At 37.1% G+C, this 17,100-nt stretch overlaps 1 protein-coding gene across 4 annotated transcripts in view; it reads left to right on the top strand.

The window, feature by feature from the left end:
- Nucleotides 1–17,100, top strand: part of LOC132904871 (monocarboxylate transporter 10-like) — a 288,582-nt gene that overhangs the window by 163,679 nt on the left and 107,803 nt on the right. For all 4 annotated transcript variants that reach the window (XM_060955673.1, XM_060955669.1, XM_060955672.1 and 1 more), the window contains 2 exons: nt 9,942–10,441; nt 11,754–11,919. In XM_060955673.1, the coding sequence (XP_060811656.1) occupies nt 10,271–10,441; nt 11,754–11,919 (337 nt within the window). In that variant the 5' untranslated portion in view covers nt 9,942–10,270. The remainder of the gene's footprint in view (nt 1–9,941; nt 10,442–11,753; nt 11,920–17,100) is intronic.

Below are 17,100 nucleotides of genomic sequence, written 5' to 3'. Positions count from 1 at the left end.
GCCAGCCCACTCACCGCGGGTAAGGTGGAATCCTGATGTCCATACATCCTTATTGCGTACCCTCAATAGTCTTAAGGACCGACCATAAATCTCAGGAATTTTCTAGCTAAAGTCCTCTTCAGACCGAACAAAGATCTTTTTACTAAAGCGTTTTCTAAGGTTTATTATTTACTACGAGAAGACACGGGAAAGTTAGTTTCTCTCACGTACGATGCTTCCCACTATCAACTTTCTATCGAGGACGGCTAAGACCCTTCCTAGTCCACCAACCTTCTTATTATCCAATCAGAAGCAATGTCTACTGCCTTCACTTTCCTAACCAAAAATGTCATCAACAAATCCGATGGTCCCGTGCGCTAGACACTCCCATCACTAGCTTTCCTCCGCCACAGCATCGTCACTGAACTTCGCTTATTCTTCAGCGTTAGAATAGTCAACATATCTTTACCGGGTTTCTACCCTTAGATCAATCACCTACTTAACTTGTACATACGCACCAGCGTAACTAGCTTCTATATAAAGTTGTTGGAATAAACTGTAATTTATACGTGTTAATTCAGTGTATATGTGGCGGCACTCGACAGCAAAATACCACCACTCGACACTAACTAGTGTGGTTAGCGCCTTAGGTTACGAACGTTCGTTCGGGACCCGGGTTCAAATCCCGGCGACCGGAGTCCGAGTTTTCTTCCACGGCATCAAAAATGAGAAGAAAAATGCAGCAGTCCCCCAGCAGAGACACCGGCGATGCGCAGTAGAACCTGTCTCACTCTACACACGAGCAGTAGCGCACTATCACCGCAACTATACCGGCCAGACAGCAACAAACAAACATGTACACCTCATATACTCAATTGAACCACCCCTATTATCTTAACAGAAATAAGGGGATCGATCAGTTCGTGGCGTCGATTATCTAATCGTAACGGTAACTTACGACTCCCGTTGACGTGCTTTCTCGTAATCACATATCTCCGCGAAGGTTCGATTAAACAATATTTTATTATTACGTTAAAGACCAGTCATTTTGGCTGATTTTGGTAGAAATAGCTTCGCGTTAACTTTCGGTAATTCGTGTTAATACTTTGCCACGTTGGTCATATATATGACCCGCTACACTTTCTCCTGTGACGCCACGGTGATCATTGGTGATCGCAGCGCTTGAACTTCTTACAATTGTAAAAATTGTATGAAAATTGACAATTAAGGCATTTTGAATATAACCGATAAATAGAAGATACTTTGAAATAAAAAGTGCCCCATTGAACAGTTAAACATTTTTATTAGAACATCAATAAAAAAAAAATGGGAACAAATCTTGCACCTAACGGTGCACTGTGTTTGCAACCATATCTTTGAGGGTTAATCTACGAATATTATTATAAACACAGCTTTGAAAATAATTGTAAATGCTGCTTTATAATAATATAATTAAAGTTAGAAGTGTGCACATACCTTACTATTATATATAGAATGAGCAAATACCGTTTACTAATATCTTCTACATGTTTCAACAATATATTCTGCACGTTTTGCTTACGACGAAATAACGAATGCGAATGGTTTGTTGAAATAAACGGAGCCTTGTTATAATATGTCGCTATCAACTGTTACCAAGGTGCCACGGTGGTCATCCATGACCACCAATAAGATAAACGGTCCATTGGGGAAGAATGTTGTCTTACATCATTAATTTATTATTATTTTGCCATTATATGCTTTGAATAATAAAAATACTCCCGTGGCGTCCGGAGCGAAACGTGATTTCGGCGTGGTAGTCAAAGTGTTAACCCATTTGCATCATGGGATGCTTAAGAGGACTGGTCCCCATCACCGCGCGCGATCAGTCGTAGGTGCAGTAAATGGCATCCGATTTCTTCATGGAGTTTATCGAAAATTTACTATTCAAAGCGATTGGTAGACAGCGTTACTTTGCAAATATCGCATCTTATATTCTCTATAACAGAGGAAAAAAGTAAAAATTATTTATTTAAAAAAAGAATTATTTAGACTAAAATGGAAATAAGAAAAGCAGTCATAGCGCGCGTAATAATCCGCGCTTGGTGATAGAAGACAGTCGCAGCGCGCGGATTAATCCACGCTTGGATGCAAATGGGTTAAAATAGTTGCGACTAAAGTAAGCATCAGCGCAACGTCGGTACTTTAAGTGTTAAAATGGCGCGCACAGACGATTGCACGAGCTTCGTGACACGTTCGACAACGATGGATTCAATCTAGTCGGATTATCCGGCCCTACGACTGGCCATCCACGTTCCACGATCCCAAGTCCCAAGCCTGTGTCAACTTACCTCTTTCTAGCTGCTCTCTGGACCACTCTAATACCCGACTTCCGGTTGCTATAGGAGTAATGAACACCGGTGGCGGTGTACGCTGACTCGTCGAAATGAATGCCGGAGCTGTTTGATGCTCTGTGATATAAACTTTATGGGTATATTTTATGATTCTCTCGGGTTTCTGTTGTCAGAGTTACGTCTGAGGAAATGTGAACTGTGCTGGGAGAAAATGTGAAAAATAAGCTACTTAGGGTTGTCGTGATCGTGTGGGATGTGTAGATTGGTTGAGATTGGTTTAATAGTACAAATGATGTTTATGTGGCATATTTACTATTGTAGTATCGTGGACAGATCAGGTGAACCATAAACAATGTCGCGAGAAAGCCAAAGTGCTGACAGGTCCAACAATGTATCGTCGGTTCTTCAATCGAATAGTTTCACGAAAAAGGTCTGCGTGAGCCTGGTCACGAGCAGTTGCGGATGGGGCTAAGACAAAAGACAAAGAGATGTTAAGGGAAAAAGACGAATTAACAATCAGTGTTAATTGAGAAGCCAGAGAGTGTAGTCCGCGTGAGAGAGAGCGTTGGATCCGTGGTGATGAGAGTTGCAAAGTTGTCTTAACTATAATACGTTATTGTAATTAGTTCACGTTGAATCATCGTTTCCTGTTTAATCAACATCTGTTGAATCCATTAGTTGTAAATAAACTAATTGTAATAAAGACCCTACACTATACTACACTATTATACATAGCATGAATTTTACATGTTCATTAGGATAGTCTTACTCATCGCGAATCGTCGGATGTACAGTACAAAGTAGCTTTGGTTAGAGTTTACATGAGAGTTATTAATTTTTGTCTCGCTTCTCCCAGCTCTCGTACCGATATCGAATCAATTTTGAAATGTTTGTCAATCAAATTCGACAGCAATTACATTTCGTGTAACCTTCGAGCGGCTCGTGTAAATTTACTATTCCCAAAAGTGAGTCGCGCTAAAAATAAAGGTTTGGGAATGCTATATTGCAGACTATATTGGTTAAACCTAAAGATAAAATAAATAAATAAATTACAGTTTGATCACACGAGAAATGAAAGGAACACGAAAAAGCATTAGAAAGTTATCAAAACGTTCCTTCTACCGGTTTCTACATGCGTGTACAATCTGAACAGAAATTCACTGATTCTCTATCGCTCTCTACAATTTCTTGTTTGTCCATTTAATAAAAACTCGCGTCAACATTCAGTGGTTTCCATTTAACATGTCGACTGCCACGATGTGGGTCGATGACACGCGTCCTACTGAATTTCTTAGACCGATAAACTCGATGAATTAAACAATTATCAACGATGTGAACGATTTAGATAACATCGCTGAAGAAGAAATGCGCGAACACGATATGAGACACGGCAAAAATGAAATGTCGTACCGTAGCATATTTTATAACAGTTCACGTGTCCATCGGACAGCAACTGAAATTCCGTTTCAATATTCTTCTTTAATATTCAACGATATGTTTTCACATTTTCTTACAACGTCGCGAAATTTATTTCACCAGGCAGGTGTACGTAGCGAAATGGTTCGGCGTGATGTGAGCTACCTTACAAGGTTTTGTCACGCTCATAGCCAGGCGAAACATTCGCAAGCCTCAGAGTGTTAACACAGTTTTCTTCGAGAAAAAGGACGATCTTGGGGAAATGTGCGATGTGGTTGGTTTTTTATTAGTGGGGAAAAAAGATGGTCTTTCTCTCGAAGAAAGGAATGTAAATGATGATTTGTATGGAACAGGGATTGTTTGCCTTGCTGGGGAAAGGTTCAGCCGGAGGATATGAGTGGAAGTGGGATTAGAAGGGATTTCTCGTGGGAAAGACATAAGTGTCGCGTTACAGAACGATGCTTCCATGGAGAATATGCAAATGTGAAATCACTAAGCGCAACTTTTTAAGAAACGTGCGTGCTCTGGATATTTCGATCTTGCAAAAAGAAATTTATTATTTATTAGGAGGTTACGTGTGAAAATCATAGGAAAGGAACGTGATGAGCAAAGTTTCGTTGATTTTTTTCATTTCTCTGTCGCTTTACGTTAACTGGAATCAACGTCGAATTCGAATGTATCTTTTTCTTTTTTTAAATAAAGCTACAAACTTTTTGATTCGACGCAGTAAAAGTTTGCAAAAGTTGTAGTGTTAATTTAGCTGTCGAAAAATTATACTTCGGAGAAGCGATGAGATGTGAAGAATTTAGATAGAGAAATAGGTACAGTAAATATTATTGTTTTAACAATTAAAATGTTTTCATTGAAAGTACCACTGAGATTTTGATCATTTCGTTTTGTGAAGATCTGATATGATGTAAAAGTGGCATTCAGAAGGAAAACTTTAATCAACACGGATGTCAGTTTTGTCATTAACGTTGGAAACTCTTTTACGAAATGCAAACTCGAATTTTAATCAAAGATTCGTATTTCTGGATGGGAATTGAAATGTAAATTTAAGAAGACGTACATTACAGGGAATTTTCCGAGCTTTGATCTACGAGTGAAAATCTTCTTGAAATGAGAAATGAGATTCGTCGGAGATGTTTTCTTAAATTAAATTTATATTTAACTAACTTGTGATGGGAAGATTTAGCAATAATAAGTTTAATCATTATTCGCAATAGAAGAATTTTCTGAGATAATTTCACCTTCCTTCGAATTTTTATGGACCAATCTTTCTCGCGTTTCAGCAAGCAACAAGACTTTTATCGTTTCAAGAGAAAATTTAACATAAAATTAAAACGAGAAAACGCGTATACAATGGCTCTTTTATATTTCCCTCGGACTTAAGAAACTTTCTTACAACGTAAAAACATGATTGAGTTGAAAACAAGCTAAAGACGTAACAGGATTAACGTTTAATCAATCTAACTCTCGCAAGCAGAAATTTTTATGACAGGAGAAAGTAACATGTTTCTTTGCTCGCACATTTACTACAACTTGAATGTATCAATTTATTATTATTATTAATTATTATTAATTAGGTAGATAGCACGTAATTCTCAGGATAAGATCAACTAACAAACTGACTAAATAAAATTAACTTAACATAATCTTAGAAAACATATTCTTGTAACATTTTTAAAGAATGAATCGAATATATTTCAATAATGAACACACTAAGTGTAGAATAATAAATACGAAACATAAAATTCAGTGTAGCAATGTCACATTTTTCATATATTATCATAAGGAGTGTACATAAATATGCAAACAGTTCTAAACAATATATCTAAAAAGCAAAAAAAAATCTTTAATATGTTAATAATTATAATATATTATAATAAATTTAATATGTTAATAATTATAATATATTATAATAAATTTGCATAAACATCAATTTACAACACCTGTAACTCGGAGAATCAATTAAACAATTTTCGATATCCGAACAAACTAAACATCTAGCAAAGAATAAACCGTAGACTTTCATACATTTTTATATCTCTGCGAACGTAACTAAAGAAATGGAACCTAAATAAAAATCCGTTTCATGTACTAAATATTATAATAAATATTTTAAGAACATTTTACTTATATTAGGTCGTGCGAAAAGTTTCTTTCGTTTTATAAGGAAATAATGGACGCACAATGTTTTTTGTTTTATATTAATTTATTGAATCATGCACGAACGTAATAATAGAAATAGAACGAAACGGACCATACCTAATTCAATAAAATAATATAAAACAGAAATTGTTGTTCATCTATTAGCACCTTATGAAACGGAAGAAACTTTTCGGACAACCTAATATTTAGCTAGAGAAATTCTTTATACAATTTGATAAAAATATTTCATAATCGTAAGTATAATTCCTAATTAGAATATTCTATCTAATCCTCGCTACCTAAAATTTTCCGTTTTATATTATTTTATCGAATTACGTATGATCCATTTTGTTCGATCAAACTAAAGATCACAACGTTCAACGGATTAGGTTTCATGTTTGTATAAAAGACGTGTCTGTAAAAGAAAGACACTTTCCGGGCAACTCAATATTTGCATGTTAGTACGCATGTTGCGTAAAAATCTGCAGTCTGTTAATAACAAGTTCGTGCTAAATTTCTGCCCGATCACGTGCCGTGTTTAAAAACTTGGTCCCAACAATTCTTACCGGCGGAAAGCTAACTTCCGACAGGGGCGAGGCTGGCGGGTTTGTGCAAAGTGTTTCGATTAAAAAGCGTTTTGTAAAAAGATTTACGGCCCCGGCATGCTTTTGCATTCCGCAACGAGGTTCCTCCGCAGTGTAGCGCCGGTAAAATTGAAATATATAGGTTGTAACGCTGGCGGCGCATACAAATCCGCCATTTGTTTCCGGTACGGTCCTTCTTATTGCGGAAGTTGCGCACACAGTCGCGACCGTGAAACCGCGCGAGTATCGAGTTTACGAAACGGCCGGTCATCGGATCAACGTCGGAAGTCGTAAATTTTCGGGCTGGAAAAAGGATGGATCGATAAAGAAACTTTGGTGAAATAATACGAAATGGCTGACTCTCGTGTGTATTACAACGGTATTGTTTCCAACTACTATAGAACCTTAATTATTCCAACTATTCGTGACACACGCTGGTCGGATAATCGGCATAACTTTGTTTTCCTATTCGTAAGCAAAGATCATTTATGTTAAACTACGTATTTTGTGTATGCTAACGAGGGAAAGTATCGACAGAGACCAAATTTCCCTGTAAAATCATGTTATATCTGTTGGGATAAACTTTCCATTTGCGTGTGAATTCGCAGCGCGTTAATGGAAATACTCGAAGTATGTAATTTGAATTTCCCTACGAACGTGATCCATTGCGTATACATATCGATGTATAATAAATCACGCTATGTTTATTGAATTATATTTGCATCCAAAAGAAGCATGCAGGACTTGTCAAGTTTGAATTTTGATCAAATTCTTTGAAACTTATTGAACTGTTATATCTTATTATTATATCTTAACACTTTCGTCGCCCAGCGTGATTCGCCTAAGTTCCTGCGGGTCCAAATCCAATCGCCCGTGCGCAGAACGTAAATAGAGCGATAGGCAGGAATTCGTTGTTTATCGCCTTGGATTCATTGTAAAGAAAAGATTATTTAGTTCTGAAATGGAGAAAGCGATAGAGTATTCCGAGGGATCTCATGGCAAATATCTCAGACCTTTCATTTAGTCGAGAAGCATACTTGTGAGACGCACATCAGTGATTTTTTCATCCTCAAAATGTTCGGTAAACAGCGTGAAAATATATTTGAAAGTGAGGAGAGTTGTGCTGACGAAGTCTACAACTATTGTTCGAAATGTGCAAAATCACCTGAAATGTGTTTGGAATGTTTTAATAAATACCATGCGATATAGCATAATGTAATATTTTATCCAGAATATAAATTAATAAAAAGTATGGTATAATATGTTCTTAATATTTTTATGTTGTATTTTATGTTTAATTAACTCGAACAAGAAGAGCGTCACCCATACATACCTATGGGTGACGTGGCGACGAACGTGTCAATTGTCATTCAATAGCTAGAAAATAAAAATAAATAATGAAAAACATACAATGAATCGTTTTCACTGAAACTTGAAGTTTCTATTGTTATAAAACCAGTACAAGAGTCGATACTGAATAACTATTCCGAGAATTTGATATGGTAATTGCTTTCAATTTTTATCTTCTTATAGTTTACGAAAACTCTGTATGAAGAATCGTGTTCTTTTGTACAAATTCATAAGAAGATTTTACAAAGAAAAGTCGATGTTTTTACCGATAGTTTCATCCATCGTCCTAAACTGCTGAAAAGAATCAAGGGACTGCGTTGCCATTCTTTATATTTCTGTGTCTAAACATTATTTATTAACGATCGCCTTAAATATAACTCGTCTTACGTTGTAATAATATTATATATTTTTATATTTTACGTTCGATATAAATAAACGAAATATTTCACGTTCAATATATGTATGTTATAGTTTCCCATAAAAAAATCAACTCAACTTGTTAAAAACATTCTTTAACCATAATTTTCATATCTATCTAGAATATCAATATTCAAAATTTTCAATTTACCTAACATAAACGTACCAACACGTAAACTCGTCCAATCTCTTCTTTTCATGAACCTCGTTCGCTCTTTGAATATTCAACGAATTACCGGTTAATATGTCACCCATTTTTATAAAAAACCTGAAGTAAATTTTTGTACCATTGATAAAAAAACAATTTAAATATTGACGATAGTTTGGCTTGGCTGGATAAGTATGCAACGATTTCGTAATAAATTACTATGCTCTGAGCAGACAGGTCGAACCGGATTCATATCCTCGGTCCGCTTATTTATGCATATGACGCGGAATAAATTTTTTAATCCATTTGCATTATGCCCTACTTAAGAGGACAGTTGAATACATCAGCAGCATTCAGTCAGTCGTAGGTGCGGTTAATGGCATCCGATTTCTTCACGGAATTTATCGAAAATTTACTGTTCAGAACGATTGGTGGACGATGTTACTTCCGAAACGTCGTATCTTACATTCTTTACAACAGAGGAAAAAAGGAAAAATTATTTAGATTAAAATGGAAATTAAAAAGAGCAGTCGCAGCGCGCGTAATAATCCGCGCTTGGTCATAGAAGACAGTCGTAACGCGAGGATTAATCCGCGCTTGGATGCAAATCGGTTAACCATGACGACGGGTATTCCAGATGTAAATCACGGTTCGTTTTGTCTCTAGACCGGCGAGGAAACTCATTCCGAACTGTTTTATTCGCGGTCTACGCGTTGCTCTATTTTTTTTCTCCACTCTGCCCCGTTGTCCAGCGGTTGAGATTTTTCGCACGAGACACGGGATTAATTGCGGATTAATTCTTATTATGACAACGCAAATTGCGGTGATATTGAGGCGGTGAAGTGCGTTCCGTGCTTTCAGTAAAGTCGTTCCGCTCGCTTGGACACTTGGTAATTCATCTTAGCTGGCGTTTAATAGCTTCAGCTTCTTTCTTGTCAACGTAAACTCTCTTCTTCTGTGTTGGTCAAGACTGTTTTATTATTTTAAACAAACTGAGATCATCTAAAATCTTCTCTCAAGTCAAATTGACAAATGTGGTATAACGTTTTACGAGAAAAGGGAATCTTAAACATTGTCTGTGTATATCTCTGCCGTAACAAATAACGTCATTCGAATCATGCCATAAAGAAGTGAAATTACTTTATCCCTAATACACACTTTTCATTAATATTCTACAAAAAAAAGATGAACCTTAAATAGCCCCTTTATTCCTACCATAATGCGTAACATAATTTGGTGATTTCGTGAAACCATAGATGAGTAAACCGTAGATGAAAAATAATATACGAATCTTGAATATTCTATTCTATATCTGCTCTAGGATATCTTTAACGTACCACGATAAGCTCAACGATATATAGAAAAAGAAATCGAACGTGGTAAAATTCTTATCTCGCATCGTTCCGTTGGAATCCTCATCGAGTAAAGTACAGTTTTAATCCACGTCCCATTTCACCTCTGCTACCTCTCTCGCCATTCCCATCCGCTTAATTACAGTTCTAATCGACAGCCAGCGCTCGCCAATTCTCTATTTCACCCACGTTTCATATTTTCTGCTTACAGATCCAAGCCTGAATCGAGACGATTGAATCCTCAGCAACGAAAGATGAGTTTCACGAACAGCCACCGTACCACCGTCGTTCTTCGACCAGTCTCAATTTCAATCTCGATCTCCACGTGGTCGATCACCAGCGTCACTCAGATTAACGACAATCACGGGAAAATAGGAATTACCTTGAAGAATAATATCGAGGACAATCATTTCGAAGAATAGTTTTAGAACTACGCAAGCTTCCGCCGATAGAGCAGCAAGACGACGAGTGAAATCCAGGGAATTGCAGGTCGTCGAGTCGACGAAAGAGGATCAGTGAGATGCCCGGTTCGCTGTGAAAATGCTGGTGGACGATTGCGGCAGCGCTATGGGGTGGACTTCGGCCAGCGTGCGCGGGGGTTGGTCCACCCCGGGCGGCTGTAGGAATTCCGCGATGAACTTCGGTGGTAGCGTGCCCTCCCTTCACCCAGCTGGCTCGATAAGATCGCTCCGATCCCAGCATTCTATGCAGGTATTTAAAAAAAAAGGAAAATCTCGTCGTTTTCGTGTCGTTGGATTATCATCGTTAGGGTGATCATATCCGGAGAGCGCGTCAGGTTATAAGCGAATTCGTGGATTAAGTCCGACGTTAAAGTTCTAGTGGACCGTTTTGCAAGCTCCACCCCTTTTTCAGCTATCGGTTTTCGACGAGCTATCTTTTGTTTTATTTGTCGAAGGAACATCGTTTTTCAATAGCTGGCTATTAGTTGAGCAGTTGGCATTTCGACGTAGAATCTCTAATAATCGCGGAGATGTTAAGAAGATTTTCAGCTTGGTGAATAATGAAAAATGGACGCGGGAATGTGTCAAAGACTATTTCTTGTTTGTTAAACACGCGTGTCATTGAAAAAAACGTTTTTCGGTAGTTGAATGTTTTCTTTTTATTAGTATTTAATCTGTAACAATAGGTGGACATTTTAGGATGATTGACAGAATGGTAAAGAAGAAGATGAAGGATAGGTTTTTTTTTATCGAAAGCGTACTGTTTTGCAGTGATTGGTTATCGACTGATTAGTATATCGAGTAGCAAGTGCAAATTTTAAAAAGATTGACAGGGTGGTAGCTGATTTAACAATTGTACAAGTTAGGGATGGAAGGAATATTAATTGTTAAATGGAAACGAATGGTAGAGTTTGATCCGTGATATTTGGAAGTCACAGAAAAGAGGATGATCTAACGATCACATTTTTTAAATTCACGTTGAAATTCCTTATCACTTAGGTCATCCTCTTCATAAATATTTATCGAAGTACGTCTTTATCTCCTTAAAAGTTCAATATTAATCACGCACTCTTCAAATGTACAAAAAATAGAATTCAATTTATCTTTTAAGTGTCTTCTCTCATCTAAAAAAAAAAAAAAAAAAAGAATATTTATACTACGTTCCCGTTAAGATCCTAATTAGCCCATGTCGAATTCCTTACGTCTTATCTATCATCTTATCCACTCATACAAAAGAAGATCATAAAGATTCTATTCTAATTTTCCACGCATCAGATACGATAGATTGATTCGATTATCGACGCAAAAATCGATATTCATCGGATCGCGCATTTTACAAGTAGATGTAGAAGGTAGGCGTCGTCGATCAGTTTGCGAGTATTGCGTGGGGCGTTCATCCCCTAATTGGTATTCGGCTAGCGACACTTTCCCCTGTCGGCGGATATCCTGCGACGTTTAATTTTCAGGCTACGTCGTCGATCGTCGCGATTTATCATTGGTTCTCGCGTGCCCGATCGCTATTGCTTTTCTCGATGCATTACAGACATGTTTCTTTTGTCCAGGGCATACCGGAGACACCGCGAAGATGTATGCACTGCCATCCGGTACACGTGCCGAGCACCCCGAACAATTACGTGCATCATCCAATGCAGTATTACACGCCGAGCCACTGTCCCGAGCCCAGGAACGGTATCTACACTCCTCATCGGGGCAGTTCCTATCACGGTGGTGAGTACACCTTTGTAAAAAATGAATTCTTCCTGTCGGCTATGAAAAAAAATTGCTTCCATCGACTATGAATAAATATGAGGTTAGCGCTCGTGACGTGTAGTCTTGTAAAATAAAATTTTTAACGTACGTTGTTTTATCAAAATATCGGGAAAAGTTTAGAAGAAGTTTGTAAAATAAGAAACATAAGGGGACACCGTGATTTTTTAACGTGGATTTATACTTGTTAAGGGCAGCGAATAAACGTAATATACGTACAACGTAGCACACTGTGGATGATTATTATCGATATGTAAAGAATTTATAGCATAAAGGTTACTAACATACATAGCGTATCAATTTTTAATATTTTTCTGTTATATATCCTGCACTGTATGCCCATGATATTCCACATAACTCTATAGATATACATCGACACTGCTATGTGCTTTCGATCATCTTCCACCCAATGATATTTTCCTAGCGTTGAAGAATATCTTCGGTTACCGGGCGAAATAGGAAAAATGTCCTGTTACGCAAGCTTTTTCGTTCCAATTTTACCTTGCAGTTTCTCACGAAAAATCCTGTTTGTTTGCTAAAATGCAGCAGGATCGAGCGCGATTAACTGGTTTCGTTGTTCAAGGTTTGTAAGATTCAGCATTTTTAGAACTGAGATAATCTTGGAACGAAGTTAGAACGGAACTTTGTATTTACAATTGCTTTGAGGATAACGTATACTAGAGAATTGTTTAAGCGAAACAAAAAAGATTTTTCATCTTTTGCAAATGCTGAATTCATGTTTCGAGCAACTTTCATGACACTACGTGGAAAGGATATTTCTAAAGTTGAAATACGGTGTCCCTCGTCACATACACACGACGATTCTCAATCTGACGCGTTGAAAAAGTCTCTCTGGTCCTCCCTTTTTCTTCCTCTCTCGGCATTCACCTGCTGTTGAATATTGAACGTAGTCGCGAAACTTGACGGAAACGGATTAGGCCGGTGTCCTGGTAAGCAACGTCGCGCCGTGGGAACGAAAACAGAAGCATTCTGAGATTATGAGCAAGTTTACCAAGAGGGCCGAGTGGATAGAGTCGTTCTTATACCGACTTTACGAGAAAACTTGCGCAATCTCGCTGAAAGATGCCCCCGAGAAATCGAATAAAATGCAAAACGCGTTAAATGAAACAGTACTTCCTCGTATACAAAACAAGTGGAAATATCTCAGAGTTTTTAAATCGTTTAACTTTATAGGCCTTTATTCGTACTAGAGTAAGACGATCCAGCATTGTATACAGAGTGGCGAACAAAAGGAAGTTTAAAGAGCTCAAATTAAGAAAATATCATAATTTTCGAAACTGAATGTGTAATATGATATATTATATATCTTAAAATACACGGCTATTACCAAAGTGTTCAGTACAGACAAAATTTAATAGAAAATTTACTCGCACTTATCCATACAAATATTAATTTTAATTCTTCTATTGTCCTCTACTGTCTAAACCGCCTAAACGATTTTCCTGCTATTATTCACATTTTCCTAAGAAATATCGGCGATTCGTTACGAGGAATCTTCACATCTTCGGACCCTAAATCAGCTGAGAAGCCACGACGAAACGGTACAGATCATAAAATTAAATTAACCAAGCAACGTGTGTCGACTTCGACAGTCGCGTAAATTCCAACAATTACGAAGCACAGTATAAATAAAAATATATTCGCGCTTCCCAGTGCAATATATCTACTGTGACGAAAGGTGTAAAAATTGTACGTATCGTTCTCCATATAATCCAAAAGAATAACAGTAAAATTCTATCGGAATTTTCATCGTCGCTGTCACAGTGAACAACGAAATCGCATACGTTTTAATGAAAAATATCGCGGGAATTTCGCAAGTGACCTGTCAGCTGGCAGAGGCGCGTGAAAAAGGGAAACAATTCAACAAGTTGACAGTCGCGAATGTCAGCCGGACCGCACGCGTGTTTCACAAGGAAAAGGTGGGAAAAATCAAATTGATGAAATGAACGAGACTGCGGAGAGAAGGAGAGAAAGGTTCACGGTACAGTTAGGATTTTGCTGAAACGATGAAATTCGCCCACGGGCACGTTGACTCGTGTTAATTTGTCGTGTCATTTACAAGCTTCGAAGCTGACCACGACGCGCGACCCACTCATAGTTTTCGAACGAATTCACGTTACGGTTAAACACGGTGGACACTTGCGATTGAACAAACCGACCCTTTCCAATTGTATTTGCACGGTCAACCCTCCTTCACCCTCTGCGAAAGAATCGATTTCGAATCAGTTGCAGGCATCGCCACGCTCGCTTCGTATTATGCAGATGACCCGCGTGCACGCAATCCCAACCGAAATATCCGTGGCGATACGAAATTTTCCGATTTTTCGCTCGATTTACCGATATCCAAGCTTTTCCCACTTGTTTTATTTCTATTGTTTTCGATAAGCTGATGCATTCGTTTTTATCCTTTTTCTTTTCTTTTTCTCTTTTCTTGTTGACGATATAATGCTAATGCGACAGGTTGAATGGTAATTTTGGAGGCAGATGTTAAAGATGATTTAGGTAGTTAAGATTTATCAAGCGAGAAATTTATGTTAGTGGATATTACTGAAGATATATTGTGTGTATAAATGGGTTTACGTGGAATATGCTAATGTTTGATGGGATTATGGGATGTTAAAATATTTTTTCAGAATTTAAATTAATAGCATAAAAGAAATTTGTATAATAGAAAAAGAAGGAAAGGATAGAAGTTGAGAAGAATATTTACGATATTGTTTTGTTTGTTAACGATAGAAATAGAATAGTTAAACAATTCGAATTTTTATCAATTTCCCAAGTGTGACTTTTTATTAATTTTCTATTTTTTAACATTTACAAAATAAGTAATTCAATAATTTTGAAATAATTGTTTCATTGATGTTCGTATTAAATAAATGTGTATACGACATACTATGAGATATTGATCACTGTATCGAGTGCAAGATATTGCCTGACCATAGGTAGACCATTGCTACTTACTGTACTTCTCGCTTTCTTTCTAATTAATATCAAAAAATATATTGATTGCGACGTGCTGAACGAGTCTGACCATAGACGAACCTTTACTACTTGTACTTTTTCTCGCTCTTTCTCTAACTTCTAATTAATCGCATTCTTTTATAGTTCTTTATAAACATTCCATTTTATGATGACTATCTTATATTCAGTTTAATAAAATGTCAAATTGATTTGCAAATTTATAATTATTGTATACAGAGTATTTAAATAAATAATTAAAATTCTACCTCTACCTCCATTTGACATTTTGATAAAATAATAAGCTCTTCTTCGTACACCGTTCCACTTTTCGACAACAATGTAACAGTACATTCCATTAATTTCCTTCTACGTTTGTTTTATCAAAAAGCGAGAAACCAAACTACAAATATTCACTGAGAAATTTCGTCAGTCGTTTTACTGGGATCAATACCATTTTAACTGCAGCGAGGACACATCGAAACTCTCAGTACAAAAGTGCCACTAAACCGCACAATCATAAAAATGAAACTTGAATCACAGTTAAAAAAACCGCTGCTCGTTTTCCATCGAAGAAAATTACTCGGGCTCGCGTTTTTCTTCGGAAAACAATTATTACAGGAAGCGATGCAATTCCTGATATCGTTTCACGGATCGGCAACAACGTCTCGATCTACTTTCCGGGACAGTTAAATCGTCGGACTCTTTTAAAATCCTTCGACTTTTTCCTATTCGTTCGAAGAGACGCGTGTTTGTCTCTCGTGCACGATCGATTTTTGACAAATCTCCCGTGGAACTGGCACATATATCAACCAGAAGCTTCAATCGGGACGAGTGTTTTTCTTTGTTCCACCATGGTTGCCACAGAATAGAAACGGAAATATGTCGCTGGATTTTCTTTATCGTGGTCAGTGTTTTGTGACTTTGTTGCCGAGTAGAAGTAGATACTGTAGTTCCTGAAATAGAAAACTTATTTTGGAAGAGAATGTTTGGGAAAAAGAATGTTCTGCTATTTTTTATGATTCAAACTGATATTTTTTATATATATATTTTTATATATATATTACAATAACAGTTTAGAAAAGAATCTAGGGGAAGAAAATTGTTTTGCGAAATTTTCAAGTGAGATTGGTATTTAAGGCCTTGATACGTTGATTTACTTTTTCATAATTTATTAATATACATTAATGTACAGCAATAAAAATAATATTTTATTATAGTTTATATTTTAAGAAATGTAATAAATAATAAAATATCCCGAAATATAATACTTGTTCATAATGCCACTTTGAATAGCTTTTTAAAAGCTCAACTGACTCCATGCATTTTTCATAAGGCTCGCAATTTCATTACTTAGGCTTCACCCACTACTTGATTAATTAATATTAGGTAATGTAGGTAAATTTCACTATCCACGTAATTAGTATACAACATCTCAGGAAGCAAATCACCTTCGAAAATCTTCTCAAGCAATCCTCTAATTAAACTCACTCTAATCAGACCATATACCTCAATCACGTCTGACCGAGAGCGTCTCATTTTACTTTCATCCATTTCAAGATTTCCTATTAATATTCCTCCTCCTAGTTTCCGTATAAGAAAACCTTTTGGAAAATTGAAAGAACAACCTTACCGCATGAAATATAACCCGTTCCTCTAGTCTTCTACTCATATTTTACCCGACAAAGTAAGAAAAAAGAAAGAGGAAAGAAATAGGAGGAGGAGAAATTCGGAAATTCACGGCACAAAATTCTCATAAGTTTTGCATCAAAGCGGTAAGTTACGATGGCGGCGAGATCTTAGCAAAGCGGAGGAAGCGTCGTAATTCCTTTTCATGGCAATTTCGTCGTCCGCAGTTTTTGTTTTTCAACCTGGTTTTGGCGCAGAACATCCTCCGTTCCGATCCATTTTTCACGAGCAGCCTCATTTTTCGGCCGACCCACGCGCTTATCTCCTTCGTTGGCTCACGTTCGTTCGCACTCTAATTAAGAATATTTCGTCCCTTTGATTTCTCGCCTTTGCGTCCGATCCTCGGCCATTGTGCACTATCAGTCAATGGAAAGAGAAGTTCCTTTTGCAGTTTTTTCTTGATCGTCAGAACTCGGTGCGTTAATGAGTGTTCCGTTTCGTATCTCAACCGCTTGTCGTGGAATAGAGGAAGGA

Source organism: Bombus pascuorum, chromosome 3 (assembly GCF_905332965.1).
Source record: "Bombus pascuorum chromosome 3, iyBomPasc1.1, whole genome shotgun sequence".
NCBI lineage: Eukaryota > Metazoa > Arthropoda > Insecta > Hymenoptera > Apidae > Bombus > Bombus pascuorum.
The sequence above is the reverse complement of the archived record's forward strand: the minus strand, read 5'-3'. Positions and strand labels throughout refer to the sequence as shown.